The sequence below is a fragment of the Erpetoichthys calabaricus genome, chromosome 5 (genome assembly GCF_900747795.2).
Source record: "Erpetoichthys calabaricus chromosome 5, fErpCal1.3, whole genome shotgun sequence".
NCBI classification, from domain to species: Eukaryota; Metazoa; Chordata; class Cladistia; order Polypteriformes; family Polypteridae; genus Erpetoichthys; species Erpetoichthys calabaricus.
The window spans coordinates 153,004,025-153,019,566 of NC_041398.2; the positions used below are offsets into that span (position 1 = coordinate 153,004,025).

The 15,542-nt window shown below is 35.4% G+C and overlaps 1 protein-coding gene across 5 annotated transcripts in view; it reads right to left on the reverse strand.

Moving 5' to 3' along the window:
• pdlim5a (PDZ and LIM domain 5a) overlaps positions 1-15,542 on the reverse strand; it is a 131,623-nt gene that overhangs the window by 10,280 nt on the left and 105,801 nt on the right. For all 5 annotated transcript variants that reach the window (XM_051927747.1, XM_028802145.2, XM_051927746.1 and 2 more), the window contains 4 exons: positions 15,442-15,542; positions 8,467-8,647; positions 6,897-7,017; positions 4,127-4,242 (listed from right to left, as the gene is read on the reverse strand). The exon at positions 15,442-15,542 is cut by the window's right edge and continues 101 nt beyond it. In XM_051927747.1, the coding sequence (XP_051783707.1) occupies positions 4,127-4,242; positions 6,897-7,017; positions 8,467-8,647; positions 15,442-15,542 (519 nt within the window). The remainder of the gene's footprint in view (positions 1-4,126; positions 4,243-6,896; positions 7,018-8,466; positions 8,648-15,441) is intronic.

The following is a 15,542-nucleotide window of genomic DNA, read 5'->3' on the forward strand; positions in this document are numbered from 1 at the left end:
AAGATATCTCAATTTTAATCTTTTCTATGCCACTTCTACACCACTGCTGGAGGATTCGTCTTGTACTGGACGTGCTCTGTCTCTTAGCATGCCAGAGGATCGGGACTTCGTGAAGTGTGGTCTAGCATCATTTGGGAGGCAAAATATTGAACTGGAAAAATTTTTCAATCCAACTATACAAAGAAAACTTGGGGTGTGAGAATCTTAATACACAGAACAATTTCATTTCTAGTATCTGAAATACTATGTGATCCTGAAGGACGATATGTCACAGTGATGGGTAATTTATTTAATTCTAAAGTCATTTTGATAAATAAATACCTAATGTGTATGATAGAGATTTCATCCAAAATGTATTTGCATCTATTCCCAATGTGAATACTCCTAAAATTATAATGGCTGGAGACTAATTGTGCATAAAATCCAGACCTGGATAGGTCTTCAGCTACAGTGGCTATAACATCTAATAGTGCAAAAATAATTACAGTGTATAATGGATGATAACTTATCAGACCCATGGACCAGTAAAGTCTCACCAGTACATTATTGTTACTTAATAATTGATTATTACTTCAGAATAATAATTGGGTGTCTGAATTAATCAGCAAAATTACCAGAACAGATCAAGAATATGCCAGCTGTCAAAATGAGGCACTTAATAGGAAAAGACATGGACTTGGGACATCTAAAGAAATGTAATAACTCATCTTTAAATTGCAACATCATTACTATGAATATGGACAGAAGGCTAATAAGATCTTAGCTCAATAAAACCACAAGTTGGAAGTCTGCAATGCAATAACATTGCTTTACCATCACAGACAGAGATAAGATAATTGACCATAAAAATAGAACCCACACATTTAGAGAGTGCTATAAGTCCTTATTTTCTACTCATTTTAAATAAGATAAGACACAATCTAATGAGTTTTTTTGATGCATTACAGATACCACAGCTAGATACTCTTAGCTCAGATGAACCGGATAAACCTCTGAAACTCTCAGAATTACTAGACACTTTAAACTCACTTCAAAGTGGGAAAGCAGCAGGACCTGATGGCTACCCAGTGGAATTTTAATAAAAATTTTCAAATAAGTTAGATCCTCTATTATTAGGAAGAGTAAATGGGGAAAAATGAAAAAGCAGATGCTCTAAACTTGAATTTTATCAAGGTCTTGCAATGTGAGGAAGTGGATAACCTCCCAACAGTAATGGTGACTACTAAGGAGGTACTGAATGATTTGGAAATTGCAGAAGGAAAAGTGCTACTCAGATTAAATAGGGTGAAAATAAAAACAAATCACCAGGACCAGATAATATTTATCCTCAAATACTTGAGGTTAGTGAGTACATATACATATATATATATCCTTGACGCATATTTTAGGAAGTCACTGCACATCAGGGAAATTCTGATGGGCTGAAAAATGGACAATATTATTCCATTATATAAAAACATGACTGGAGTGTTTAAAATTATGAAGAAAGTTAGTGGATCATGACTGTTAGTTTAAAATGAGTTCATTAAGAACACGGGGAAACAGTTGGAAACTTGTTCAGGGTAAGTTTCACATAAACATTAGTAACTGTTTCATCACACGAAAAACCATAGAAACAGAATATGTTACCACGTGGTGTAGTAGACACTTTAGGTGCTATCAAAAGACTGTTATTTTCGAAGAATTAAGTGGATAGGACTGGTGAGCTTTGTTGGACAGAATGGCCTGTTCTTGTCTAAATTGCTCTAATGAAGTACAGTGGATTCCAGAGCAAAGAAAATTCAGATTTATTTAACTTTCAATCCAGTTAAATTTACTCTAATTATGGGTTTGCATATTTAAAACCAAGAAAAGAATACTACAAGCTAATACAATATTTACTCAAATAAGCAACGTACTGCATGTGTTACTAATTAAATCTAAAGTAATAAAAGCACTAAAACCTAAACACAGGTAATGGCAAAGTAAATTACAGTCCCACGGTTTTTCTTTCTATCTCTAAATTAATTACAAAATCCAAATCCTTCTCCTCCTAAAAATTTGATCCTGACCTTACCTTACTTTCTAAACCCTGTGAATAAATTAGGCCAGGTTATAGTTTCCACTTCCTCTGGCTGTGTTCCACTTCCCCTCAAAACTGACACTGGTACTCCTGCTCCTGCTCTTAAGAAACCTGGTCTTGGTTCATCCATTTTTAACAACTACAGGGCTATTTCCAGTCTGCCCATCCTAGCAGAGGTGCTGGCGAGGGTGGTTGCTGCACAAGAAATTAAATGTAAATCTTTAAGAGCCTTTCCAATGAGGTCTTTGCATGCTGCACTTTGACCATTCCTCTGACAGCCACGGATGATTTCTTTTGGTTTACCAAAGCTGGTGTGCTCACTATTGTTCTCTTTAGTATTTCTTTTGATATAACAACTCATAATGTACTTTACCATCTCTCTTCATTTGGCATAATTGGATCTTTTCTTTCCTGGTTCTCATCCTAATTTACCAAGAAACTGCATTTTATTGAAATTGAAAAACACAAATCACCTTCACCCTTTAATTATCAAGGCAAATGCTGAAGCACTGGTTCATGCTTTAATTACTTTCCAACTCGATTACTGTAATTCTCTCTTTGCTGGTGTTCTAGTTAAAACATTCAATAGCCTACAGTATACTCAGAACTAAATTAGAATAGAATGAATATGGCAATGATAAAGGCATTTTTTGCCTTGAAAGAGCAGAGTGATTTTGTCTTTATCAACAAAGCAAGATTTTTAAATAATAACCAAAATACCTGCAATTCCTCACTGACGTGTGTGGTATATTTGAAGAATTACACATGGAATGAATTGCTATGAATTCTCTCCTGCGAGTAGGGTATCCTGTTAGCATGAACTGAGCACCTATTCCTTTGAAACTCTTTGCACTTGCCCAGTTTTCTAGATACCAAGTATAATAATTCGGTTGGCCTTCTTAAAAGGGATATTGGAGTTTGTACATTAAATTCAAAACTTTTGAGGTTTAAATATGTTTGACTCGTCAACTCACATTATTACAACGACTCAGCATTATGCATTAAAACAATAACGACTCGGCATTACAAAACAAAAGACACTGATGGAGAGATGCAAAGGAATTTAAGGTGGGAATTTAAGTTTTTTTGTAGGCTTCACGGATTCTAGTGTTAACCAGCTATACGCCATTCCTATTTTCAGATCACTAAAATGGTTTCCTGTAGTGGCAGATATGTTCTAATCCTTAATTCATGCCTACAGAAAAGTCAATGGATCAGTACCTATATATGTTGTGGACCACTAGGGGCGCACCAGCCGCCCTAACCCTGACACAGACAGACGTGGGACTCAAGTGCAAACACACTCTTTTATTTTTTCTTTTCCCTGTGGGAAACACCTTCATCTTCTCCCACCCAACTCTGACTGCTGGCTCCTTTTATAAGGCACCCGGAAGTGCTCCAGGTGCTTGTTGAGCTACTTCCGGCAGCATTTCCAGATAGGGAGGAAGTGATGCAATTAAGGGCTCAGCAGCAACTCAACCCCCACTCATAAACATCTGTTACATGTCTAGCAAGTTATTTTTTTTATCTTAATTGTGTTATTAGACAAGTGAGCTTCTTACATGTGTCTAACAACTTCAACACTATTTAAAAAAGGAAAAAATAAACAGAGATTTGATGCACAAGATTTGATGATAAAAAGAGCCAGGAATAGTATGCAAACTTGAGAGCTTACCATAATTATTTACTGTGTAAGGATTGAACAGACTCTTTCTTGATATAGATAATTAGAATTAGAATTAAATTGTAAAGGCTCAGGTCTCATACCATTAATGGCCCCTAACAACAATGCAGACTCCACACATTTAGATTTAATTATAACTTAAACCACTAAGAATTTGATTTCAAATGAAATGTGCTACTATGAAAGAAAATTATGAATTTAGGACCACTGTCTTTAGAATCTATAAAATGACTGAAATTAAAAAAATAATTTTAAAATAAACTTTAACACAAACATGTGGCCCCGTTTTCAAACGTAAATAAACTTAAGGCAAAGTGCACATAATATTATAGAAAATTATTAGATTTTTTGCTAGTAAAATAAATACGACTTCTACTTACCGAACATACAAAACAAGTGTCATGCCAAGTGTATCCTAAAGCTTCCAAAAACTTGTCTCCAGCTTCAATTGGGAAGTCACAGCCATGACAGTTAGTGCCAAATAAATTGTAATAATCTGATAGAGAAAAAACAAGTTATACTTTTATTCAGTCCAACTTAAATAGAAATTATTAAAGCAATATTTGTTTATTCTTTCATAAAAAAAAATTAGGAAAGATAAAAAATTTATTTAATGGAATGAAATTCCAAAAAAACACTATTCTACAGACAATAATTACAATCTTCAATTAAGAGGTCCTGAATTGTTTTTATACTAATCCACAGAAAATTACGTTTGATAGTAATCTAATCTATTGTCATAATAATTTTTCCTGCTGTTCTCAGCACAAGAAATATAACAGTACTAAGGCTCTTTCTCAATATACAAGTAAAAACGAACAGACCACTGCAAATGCTCTATTTTCATGCTGTTCATACTTTTGAACTACACTCTGCAATTAATTTATAATATTGCAGAATCATAGTTATGACTAAGATAAATTATTACACAACAAAACTCAATTTTTATTATATATTGTCCTGGCTAAGCATAAAGTTGTAAAATAATTTGCCATGCTTTTTCTTTGTATAAACTATTAAAGATTATACCCCAAAAAAGTACATTGCCATTGCAGAATTCCTAGGATAAATGTAACTATTGCAGGAGTCAGAACACATTGAGCCTTCAGACTCTGCAATGGTCTACTGCAGCCTTGTGATCTTAAATAACAGACTGTATTCTACCCCAACTGTTATTGTTCAATGGCTGCGACTCAAAAATCCTAGTATTGGGACATCTGAAAAACTGATTAATATAAAATAGATCTAAATCAACTGTGGCCAAAAAGTAGATCGCATAATTAGGCCAAGAATTAAATGGTTAGTAATGAGTCAAATAAAATAAAATAAATAAAACTACTGCAGTTTAAAATGCTGTTTGTCAAACATTCAGTCATGGGGATAAACAGCTGCTTTGTCTAACAATATTTTTCCAAGTACTCTTTCTAATCTCTGTATCCTTACTGGAACCTGTCTAGGAAATTTGACACAATTCCCTTAGCTAGACAGCACTGAATGCTTTCACATTCCTTCATGAATCAAGAAATATTGGTTGAAGAGGTGGCCTTGGAATAATTTTATGTTCATAACTGCACATCCCTTGTAAAAATATAGGAGATTTCAGATTTACTGAGGTGCTCAAATTAGATATTGAAGCAGAATCTAGTTTAATTACAATACTAATTTTTAAACCATCTGCTCTCATTCGCTATTCATGGCTGAAAACAGAAGTGAAAGACAAACTTGATTACAGCAACAGACCATTATGGATATCAGATGAATGTGCCACTCTGATGGCAAATTATAGTGTAACCAGACTTTCCCAAACCAGGACACCTCTCTAGCAAGTATGCCCATGCATAAAGCCCAGCAATATTTGTTTGATGCCAGCTTTATCTCATTATCAACACCAAGGGTTCATGTCAGGGGGAAAACACTTTCACAAAAGAAAATATATTATTCCATACTGTGCTTGAAGTGGAAACAAATAAATGGCAGTACTGCCCGTTTTTCTCTGCTTCTGGATTGTCTTGGCAATGCTGTTCAAATTTAAAACAAGTTCTGAATTGAGCTTTCCCAATCAAAATTTTGCCTACGCTATTATACGCATATAGAACTGGGATCTAGGGTGCCAGCTTTGGAGTTTTTCAAGTGCTGTTCTAAATATATCGTGAGGATGTTTGTTTTGGCAGGCCAACGTTTTATTAAGACAAGGGCATTTTGATATTCTTCAGGTACTAGTCGGGACACATTGCCTGAAAATGGAGACTGTCCCTATCACCCAAGTAAATTATAGTGACAGTGAAATACTGATTCATTATTATGTGCAGATAATTAAGCTGTGAGCTTGATTTAGTGTAAGGTAAATAGTACCCACTAAATGTTTACTTGCTCTTTGCACAATGGCTTACATGCCACAAAACTGAAAGGTAAACTTTCACTTCTGGGTGTACTTCTTCATATGTAGATAACCCTTTGTTATCCTTACTTGCATTTTATACTTTTATGGTTAGTACAATCATTTAACTTGTGACAATGACTGAACCCAATATGAGAAAACTGAGAAGCAGCCATTACTTTAAGAAGGGAATTTCTAAACTTTTGTGCCAGAAAGAGTAATTTTTCTTCCTATAAAGTTGCAAAGAAAAAGACTGCACTCTGATGCCAGAAAATTCCACCACTTTAAGTCAGAACAGCAGCAGCAACAACTCCACGAAACACTGGACACCATTCTTAAAGACTTGGTATTGTAAAACTGTTTACCTGTGGCAACATACATTAGAACTCTAAATAGCAAGTAAACAAATAGCCTCTTCTGTGTTATATATTTGTCTGTCTTGCATCCGGTCGTCCATGTCAATATATATGCAGTTATCGTATTTCTATAATCCTTATCAATAAATTATATTATTTGGTTTTTTAATAATTTTTAGAATTCTCATTTTAACTTTGGTTGAAATCTTACCAACTAGTTGCAAATTTATAGAGTGATAAATGCATATTATGCTAAAAGAATATAACAATATAAATAAATCAAATTAATACTTTTAGATATTAATCAAGAACTATGCACTCACACTTTCAATTTTATGTTAGTAACAAAAGGCCAAAATGCTTATGTGCACAATATACTGTATGTCACATCATTTAGTAACCCAAGATAGAATTTACCTTTTTCACAGTATGGCTCACCATCCTCCAAGTGAAACACATTGTTGCGAATTGGTTGATGACAAGCTGCACACAGGAAACAATAAACATGCCATGTCTGCTTTAAAGCGTTGATTACCTCCTGTAAAGCAAGTTATAAACTGATTACATGTAATGTCACATTTGTATTATCTTCTGAAATGGCAGTGAAAGTCCACCAAAGGGCAGGTGTATAATTTCAATACACTGTATAACATAACATGATTAACAGTAAAAGGGATTATGTGTTGTCTTGAGAATGCTATGTATGTTCATTAAAATGACATTGATTTTCTTTTGTAAATAAGAAAGTAATTGGTCTTAGAATGATCTGCTAATTCATTGATAAACTCGTGTATTGTGAATTTACAGTGTTATTTCCTTATTAAAACATGTGGTCTTGGGAGGAATATGGGAGGAAAGGGATGGATATACCAGCATGGGAGAAATAAATGAATACCACTGATATTATTATATTAATGATGTAATGTATTACTACTATATTTTATTACACAAAATGGATTTAAATTACATACCCTGTTGCCAAGTTTTACTTCTGTCTGGTTTAGATATAAAGGACTGTTTCTCAAAAGTCATGATATGTGCCTACTGACTACAGAAAAACCATCAATTCATCCATAAGTTGCTCAAAACCACTCAGTCCAAATCAGAGGCAAGAGACCAAAAAAAAACTGACATTTTGAACGTTCTAAACCCTTTATTATCCCAGATTGTGGAAAAGCATTTTCTAATTAAATCAATAAGAGAAGTCAATATAAAACATCACCAGTATAACACAGTAGTCCAATATGAAAAAGGAACCCTTTGACCTAAAGATGAAATCCTTATTGGTACATTATAAACAAAATCTAACTTTATTTAAGACCTCATACGTTAATTAAAATGATTCAAACAAATGTTGAAAATTGTATATAATTGTTTCTTTTTCCTTAATTAGCAGCCAAACAATAATGAGATACAAAATGAACAAAAACATGACCAGCAAACTGTGACAACCACACAATATCTGAAAATAAAGAAAGGTGCAAGTCTCAGGAATGTTGATTTGCTCAGGTCCCCAAAACATTTTAACAGTGCTCTTAGGAAAGTAAAAAAAAAATCAACAATTTTGAAAATGTATGCTATTGCACAATGAGAGCAGCAACAAGCCATGGAAGTAAAGAATGGGTTTAATTAATAACAAGACTTAGTGCCTAATTAAGGAACTGGTTGGAGTGAAATTGGTTGGAGTTTGAGGACCTGACTTAGTTGGTCTTTTGTTGGCTCACTCACTTCACATTTCAATTCTATTTAAGGAAAGAAATGAAGCAATTCAGAAGAACAATGAAGAAATTCTGGGGAACAAATCTAAAAAAACAAGTCAATTAAAATTAATTCAAAAGAAGGTTATTAGCAGCAGAAACAGGTCACTAATTAAGAAAAGGGTTAGAATAAAAACCCTTTCATCCACTGTGGCCCTCCAGGATTGACGTTTTAGATCCCTGATCTATCCTGTACATCATACTTCGATAAAAAAAAATAAAAATCATACCCCAAGAATCTTCCTCTGGCAATGGCCACAAGTAGGGGCAAAAAACTGTTCATAGCAGTGTTCACAGTAGACCGAACCTTTTTCTTCAACAAAACCAATATCTGCCAAGGAGGTTTTACAATGGGCACAGTTGAATTCCTCTGGATGCCAAGATTTTCCCAACGCTAAAAGAAATGGACCTCTGTAATTGAAATATTAAAACTGAAAGTTATTAAACAAAACATTTAGGGTGATCCATTCTAAGTAAAAGGTTTGTAATATATCTGTTAAGAATGATAATACATAAGTTAAAATACAATAAAATAAAAAACATTCTCACACCCCCTTAATTCAATTTAGGGTTGCAGAGGTCAGGAGTCTACCAGGCAGCTTTAGTCACAAGGGATGACTCATAGTCATAGTTGTAGAAATGTAGAAATGATTCACCCAAACACCCACGCTACAGTCACACATGGACAATTTGGGAATTGATTATTTACCTATCCAGCATATTTGGAAGGAGTTTGGAAGAAAACAGGTGCAACTAGTGCAAAAAACACACACACACACACACATATAAATATAAAACAATTTTATTACAAGTTAGGTAGTATCACAAAGAACCATTTTAAAAACAATTACAAAATGGAATGGATGATTTTCTGCCCGTTGTGCAGTGCAGCCACAGAAAGCTTAAACAACTCGACACATCCACATAAAAACAAGAGTGAGTTTTCCTGAAGGCATTTACTGGACGTACCTCGTTGTATAAAGTCGAGTGATTTCCAGGGTTGATTCATAACAAGAGATGCATGTAGATAGAGATTCAGAATGCTGTGTACTACAACTAACCAGAGCCAGGGGTTTATATACCTTAAAGATATGTTTTGGACGTGACCAAAATAAGAGATAAAGGGGGTGCCTATACAAGACACAAGGTGTGCATTATATTTAAATGTTCATTATGGGACCTACGTGCTTTACATGAGCTTTATGGACATTTATAACATGACTGTGAGTATGGGGCATGACAAACATATTTGTTCATTAATGACAAGACAAAGGGGGAGCACAGTTCAACAAATAACAGTAACAGCATGTGGGGCAGAATACTCCCCATCTGATATAACAACATTATATACATATAAACAAACATTGTGTTTAGACAGTCTTAACTTCTATTTTTTTGTATAGTACCATCACTGTTAGTGAATACCAAGGTAACTAATTCCTTAGCCCATTCGTTGTGTGATAACTTCAGCAAAATAGATAGATAGAATGTTAGGGCCTCTTTGTAACCTAAAACGGGCACATTTTGCAACCTGTAGGGCACTTTTGTAACCTTAGGGAACTTTTGTAGCTCAGCATAGGGAAAATTTGTAACTTTCAGGGAACTTTTGTAACATGAGTCAGGCACTTTTGTAACATGCCAAAAAAGGGTATTTTGTATCCTGAAATGGTGACATTTAATCAACTGTTTAGCTGTACAGGTTTGTTGTCAGCCCCCCTCCTAACACTCCTATACATTTATTTTAAACCCATTGACCCCACAGTACGCTGCAGCTCCCAATGCCCTCTTACTGGACAAAGATATCTCATATAATGAATGGACTGGTGCCATTAATAAACCTTAAGGATGAATTCACCCAGCATAGCATTAGGTTAAAGCGCTCTGATAACTGGCAATATGTATTTTGATTTATTTTTTTCATCCTACTCTTAGTATTTCTATTTGATGTATTCTGTATGCCTGTACAGTGCTCTATATGATGTTTGTTCATTTAAAGTTTGAATAATTTTGGTTTTTTTTGCTCACATTAGTCACTTAGGTCTGCAGTGTAGTTGTACTCAGTCCTGTATTGTTGCTGCATGTTTATTCAGAAGTAGATCATAAATTTTAATCTTTTTTGACGTATTATAAGGCATAGTGACAGTAGATTAAATGACAGAACTGCACAGGGTTGCCCAGCTGACATTGGACTGCAAGAAGCAAGCCCCCTGTGAGAGTGGAAGCAGGCATGATGAGGGTCTCACTACCAACTGAACATTTTTACATGCAAATACACAAGGCGAGAAAGTGCCTGTTCACAATTATTGGGGAGATGAGGTCTGGGCGGTCGGAAAGGTAGAGGTGCAACCCAGCTATTTGCTTCATCGCTGCCAAGTTCTTTTCCACAATTTTTAAAAAATTCTTGGTCTTAATAGAGAGGGCACACGTATTGTCATCTTTAGTTTTCTTAAACACTGACTTGTCCAGTACATCATCATGTACTTCATTCATAGAGACAGATTTGATTAAGAGGTTCCTGGTGTTGGCTCTCCACTGTAAGTCACCCTCTCTTTCAAGTGAAATTGGCTGTAGCAAGGCATGAAAAGTGAAGGCTGCCATTTTCCAGCACATTTGTCTTGAAAGTATTTCTGAGGCAAACTTCAACTACAAGGACCCAGCCTAGGTCATGTATTTGAACAAAGGGTGCATTGTAAGGGCCATTAATTTACTGCCTCACTTTGTGCAATCAGATGATTTATCTTCCATGCAACAGCAGAATGCGGGCATTAGCATCTAATTTGGGTGTGTAGGCTGCCACAAACTTGAAGTGAGGATGGTGAAGTGATGTTGGTATTTCGGAGTGATTGTTCAAACTTTCATTGCATTCAATAAGTGGAGGTAGGGCTATGCTTGCTCCTCCATTCACAGCCTCTATTTGGAAACAAATTGCTCTTCTTCCAGTTGTCTCCATGACTCCAGCACAGGTTCATAGAAAGTATGTAAATCAACTGTGGTGGATTTTAAGCACATCAAAGAACTCAGATCTCACCAATGAGCAGTTGCTCTGATCGTCCAGAATGGCATACATTTTAACTGCCTTCTTAGGCAGTCCTTGTGGATACACTTTAACAAGACATATCTTGAGCATGAGCATGCCTGAAGACCCTGGCTGCATACTTCAGTGCAGTGAGAAAAAACTGCAGGTGAGTTGCTGTGGTTTTCCTCTTCAGTCGCCTCATGTTTGGACTCCTGTGCATTGGGTTTTGATGACCAGGCTGCAGGACCTGAATGCACAATTTTTTGCTAAGTGAGAAGAGGAAGTGCAGCATGGAAAATATGTGATTCTCTTTTAGGTAAGTCTTGCATTCCTCTATGGGCTTTTCTCTGAAACCTCTACATTTTGCCAGGGGATGAGGTGTGTTGTGGATGGGTCAGTGCTTCTGAAGTCCCTCCCTTTTTGCTGATTAAATGTACTGGAGATTACAGGTGGGACAACATCTATTTTGTGGAAAGATGTTTATTGCCATGAGAAACACCACTATCATACCTTTTTTTAAGCCATGAAAGACAACAATCTAAATTGAAAAATGGCACAGTAATAATAAACGTTACTACGTTTCTGCCTGTCACAACGCCGAGATGATTAACAATGATGTTGTGGAGATTCTGCTCTTCGACTCTCAGCGTGAATTCTGTCTTTCAACTTGGTTGCCATGAGGTCTTTCCTTTGATCCATGGCATAAACATCTCTTTACTTAGCAATGTGGAATTGCCCTTTTACAAAATTGCCATAGGATGTTTCTTCAATTTACTTAGCTGTCTCAGAGATTCTCTTGCAGTGTGTCCCAAAACGTGGATTCGCCTTTTTACTTTTTTTCCCACTCCATGCCGTTGTACAGCACGGCCACAGAGAGCTTACATAACTTGACACATCCACATAAAAATGACAAGGGTGAGACTTTTTGAAGGCTTTTACTGGATGTACCTCGCTGTAAAAAGGAAAGAGATTTCCAGGGTCAGATCGTGACAAGAGATGCACATAGACAGAGATTCAAATTGTTGTGTACCACAACTAACCAGGCCCAGGAGTTTGTGTAATTTAAAGATACATTTTGGACATGACCAAAACAAGAGGTAAAGGGAGCGCCTAAGTGTGACACAAGGGGTGCATTGAATTCATGCTCATTATGGAGGAACATATGAACTTTACATGAGCTTCATGGACATTTATAACACCACTGTGAGCGTGGGACATGAGTAGCAGGGGCGTTAATGAATGACAAGACAAAGGGGGAGCACAGTTCAACAAATGACAGTAACAACAAACAGCATGTGGGGCAGAACAGATGTTAAGAAGAATGGTTCTTCACAGCCTGAGAGAAGCAGTACAAAAGGTTAGTCAACCAGGGTGTGGTGTTTAGCAAAGGAGACAATAATTAATACCTTTTTCCCACTGTGATACTTCAGATAATTTTGGCTCACCTAAGTATTAACATGGGTTTACTGGAGTGTAAAAGGGTTATTGAATTGCCACAGTATACAATATTAATCTGACTGGATTCACGGAGAGCTAAAGAAGTCTACACTGGTGTATAAGAGCCTCTCTTAAAGCCAAGTCAGGCAGACAGAGTCTGATAAACAAACATACCTCAGAAAAAAAGTTCTCAGAATGTGCAGGAACAATAGGTGACATCACAGACGAGTATCTATCCAATTATATTTTTTATTTAATTTCTGCAGGGAAACTGCATAGTCTCATATACAAGTACTAGGGTCTGCTGATCATAACATACAGTGCGCCCAGAAGTTCAGTGGAGATACCACAGGCTGAAAAATGATACTGAGACCTGGTAACCAAAATACTTTACAGGGGTCTCTGCTGGGTGAAATCTTACTAGCTTAGAGGTAGTGTAGCCAAAATTATAATTAAAGGGGACCAAGAGGTTAATTGCTTGAATGAGGATTGATGTTGAGAAAGAAGACATATGTGAGCCTACTTAACTACGTTACAGTTGACAAAAATCTCTGCATTTAGACCGAGCAAGTTTAACAGTATTATTTACTTTTCTGTTTATTAGCATGTTACACCTATTTCAAAGTCTGTCTTTTCAGTTTAAAATATTATTCATTTGTGCTCTTGTAGGCATTTTATTCTGGTCTGAAATTCACAATGGGATAGGCTCTAACTATCCACGCAAAGACAGATAAAAAAAAATGTTTTCTTTGTTTGGAAGAATCAGACAAAGTTATATGTATAAAAAGTACAAATGAAATATTTAGAGATCTTTAAAGTTGCCATATGTTACATGTGCTTACAGTAACAAAGAGAAACAACCAAGGTCTATTCACAATAGATGATAATTAGGCATGTGGCAATTGAAGGGGAACTACATATTGAATATGAAGCTCAACTTGAGTTTCAAATTCAGTTTCCTAATATACAGCAGTTAAGACAATCAGCTCATCTAGGATTCTTTCAACACACAGTACATTCATCTATAGGAACCTAATGCAAACTTTAAAGCAAAATTATGCATTTTGTACTCATTCGGATAATTACTTAGAAAACATATGGTTCAAATAACTTCGTGATCAAATTTGCATTACAACAATATACATAATATAAAAACCAAGGATATTTCAACTACAATGCAGGGAGATTTTTTTGTTTTTCGTATCTCTAATAGTCACTAAAAGCTTTTACAAGTTATGAATAAATATTTTTCAATTAAGTGCAACACTACAGGATCAAATGAATTACTTTCACAAAGTTGTTAGAGAACAGGGCTGCATTTTTAAGTTTTTAATAAGTTCTATTAGGTTTAAAGTACTAAAGGAATGGTTTCTGTTAAAGGTAATGCGATTTTTTCATATACTCATTTAATCAGCATGCAGTGTGGTTTGGCATTTCTACATTTCCCTGTCTAGTAAACTAAACATAACTACAAATCACAACAAAAAGATTCTCGATTAGGTTATAGGTAAAAGAACTTTAAAATTGCATTCAGTTATTTGCAAATGTATATATGCTAATTGCTATATTATTCTCCAGCTTGCTTTATTCAGTTCAGAGATCAAAGAATTGTAGAGCCTATCTTGGAAGCATCAGATACAGGGCAGGAAACAAACACTGGACATAGTACCATTGAGTACAATTACACTCACAGTCACACAGGGATTATTTAGAAAAAGTAAATGAGCATGAAAAAATACATCAAACATTAAAAAGTTTTAATAGCACTGTGGCATAGTAGCTAGTGCTGCTGTGTCACAGATCCAAAATTCTGGGTTTGAATACCAGACCTGGATGTTTACTGTGTGGACTTTGCATGTTCAACCTGTATTTGTACAAGATCTGAATGTGTTTACTAGAACTGTAGTTTACCTTAGATTTACCTTATTGTTTTTTTACCTCTATGTTTTTATGTAATCTTTCAGCACGTTTTCTGAATATATACTCAATCATTGTCCCTTGATAAACTCTTTAAACTATCCTTTGAAACACTCCTTAAAATATTCTTTAAAGAATTCCGACAGTCTAGAAGATGAATGTCTTGGCAATGCTACTGGTATGATTTCTTTGCACTGGTTAGTGATTCTACCAGAGACGTAACATATTCAACATGCTCTTTGCCTTGCTAATCCTGGCCAATGCTGAGGTTGTTTCCAATACTTAATCTCTAGGCCATTCAAGGATAGCATCTGCTCTCACAGAATGTCCCAAACTGTCTGTATCATATCAGACAGTCCTCCAGTTATTTGTTTCAGCCTGAGTATGCATCATTCTTTCCTTGTCTTGTTTCCTTTATTTGTTACTCCAAGGACTGACACAGTAATATACGTACCAAGTTGATGATAACCATTGAATGTACTTATTTAAGGTATATAAAAAAAGATTAAAGAGATGTAAATATTAAAATTCTCTATTGCAGAAAAGTGGAACTGCTTACTGTACATGTCAATGGGACATATGTACAAGTACAATCATTAATTTACTTGTACATATGTAGACTGTTTAATTAGTGAAAATAAATAAAAGGTGATATGGTTTTTTTTTGTTTATAAATAAAAACAAACCCTTCAGGTCTGCTTATTTAGCTAATGTGCTAACATTTTTTTTTTTTTAACACATTAGGCTTTTAGTTTAAAAATGCTTTATGGTTTATTCTGGATTTTGATAACTAGGTAAGTAAGAAAAAATGGCCAATGCATTAAGTAGCACTTACCTTATGACTTTATTGCAGTGTCCACACATTGGAGTACGAGTACCAGCAGGTATGTGCTCTGCTCTTTGCACCAGTGTATCTGCATCTTTTTGGGAAGCATT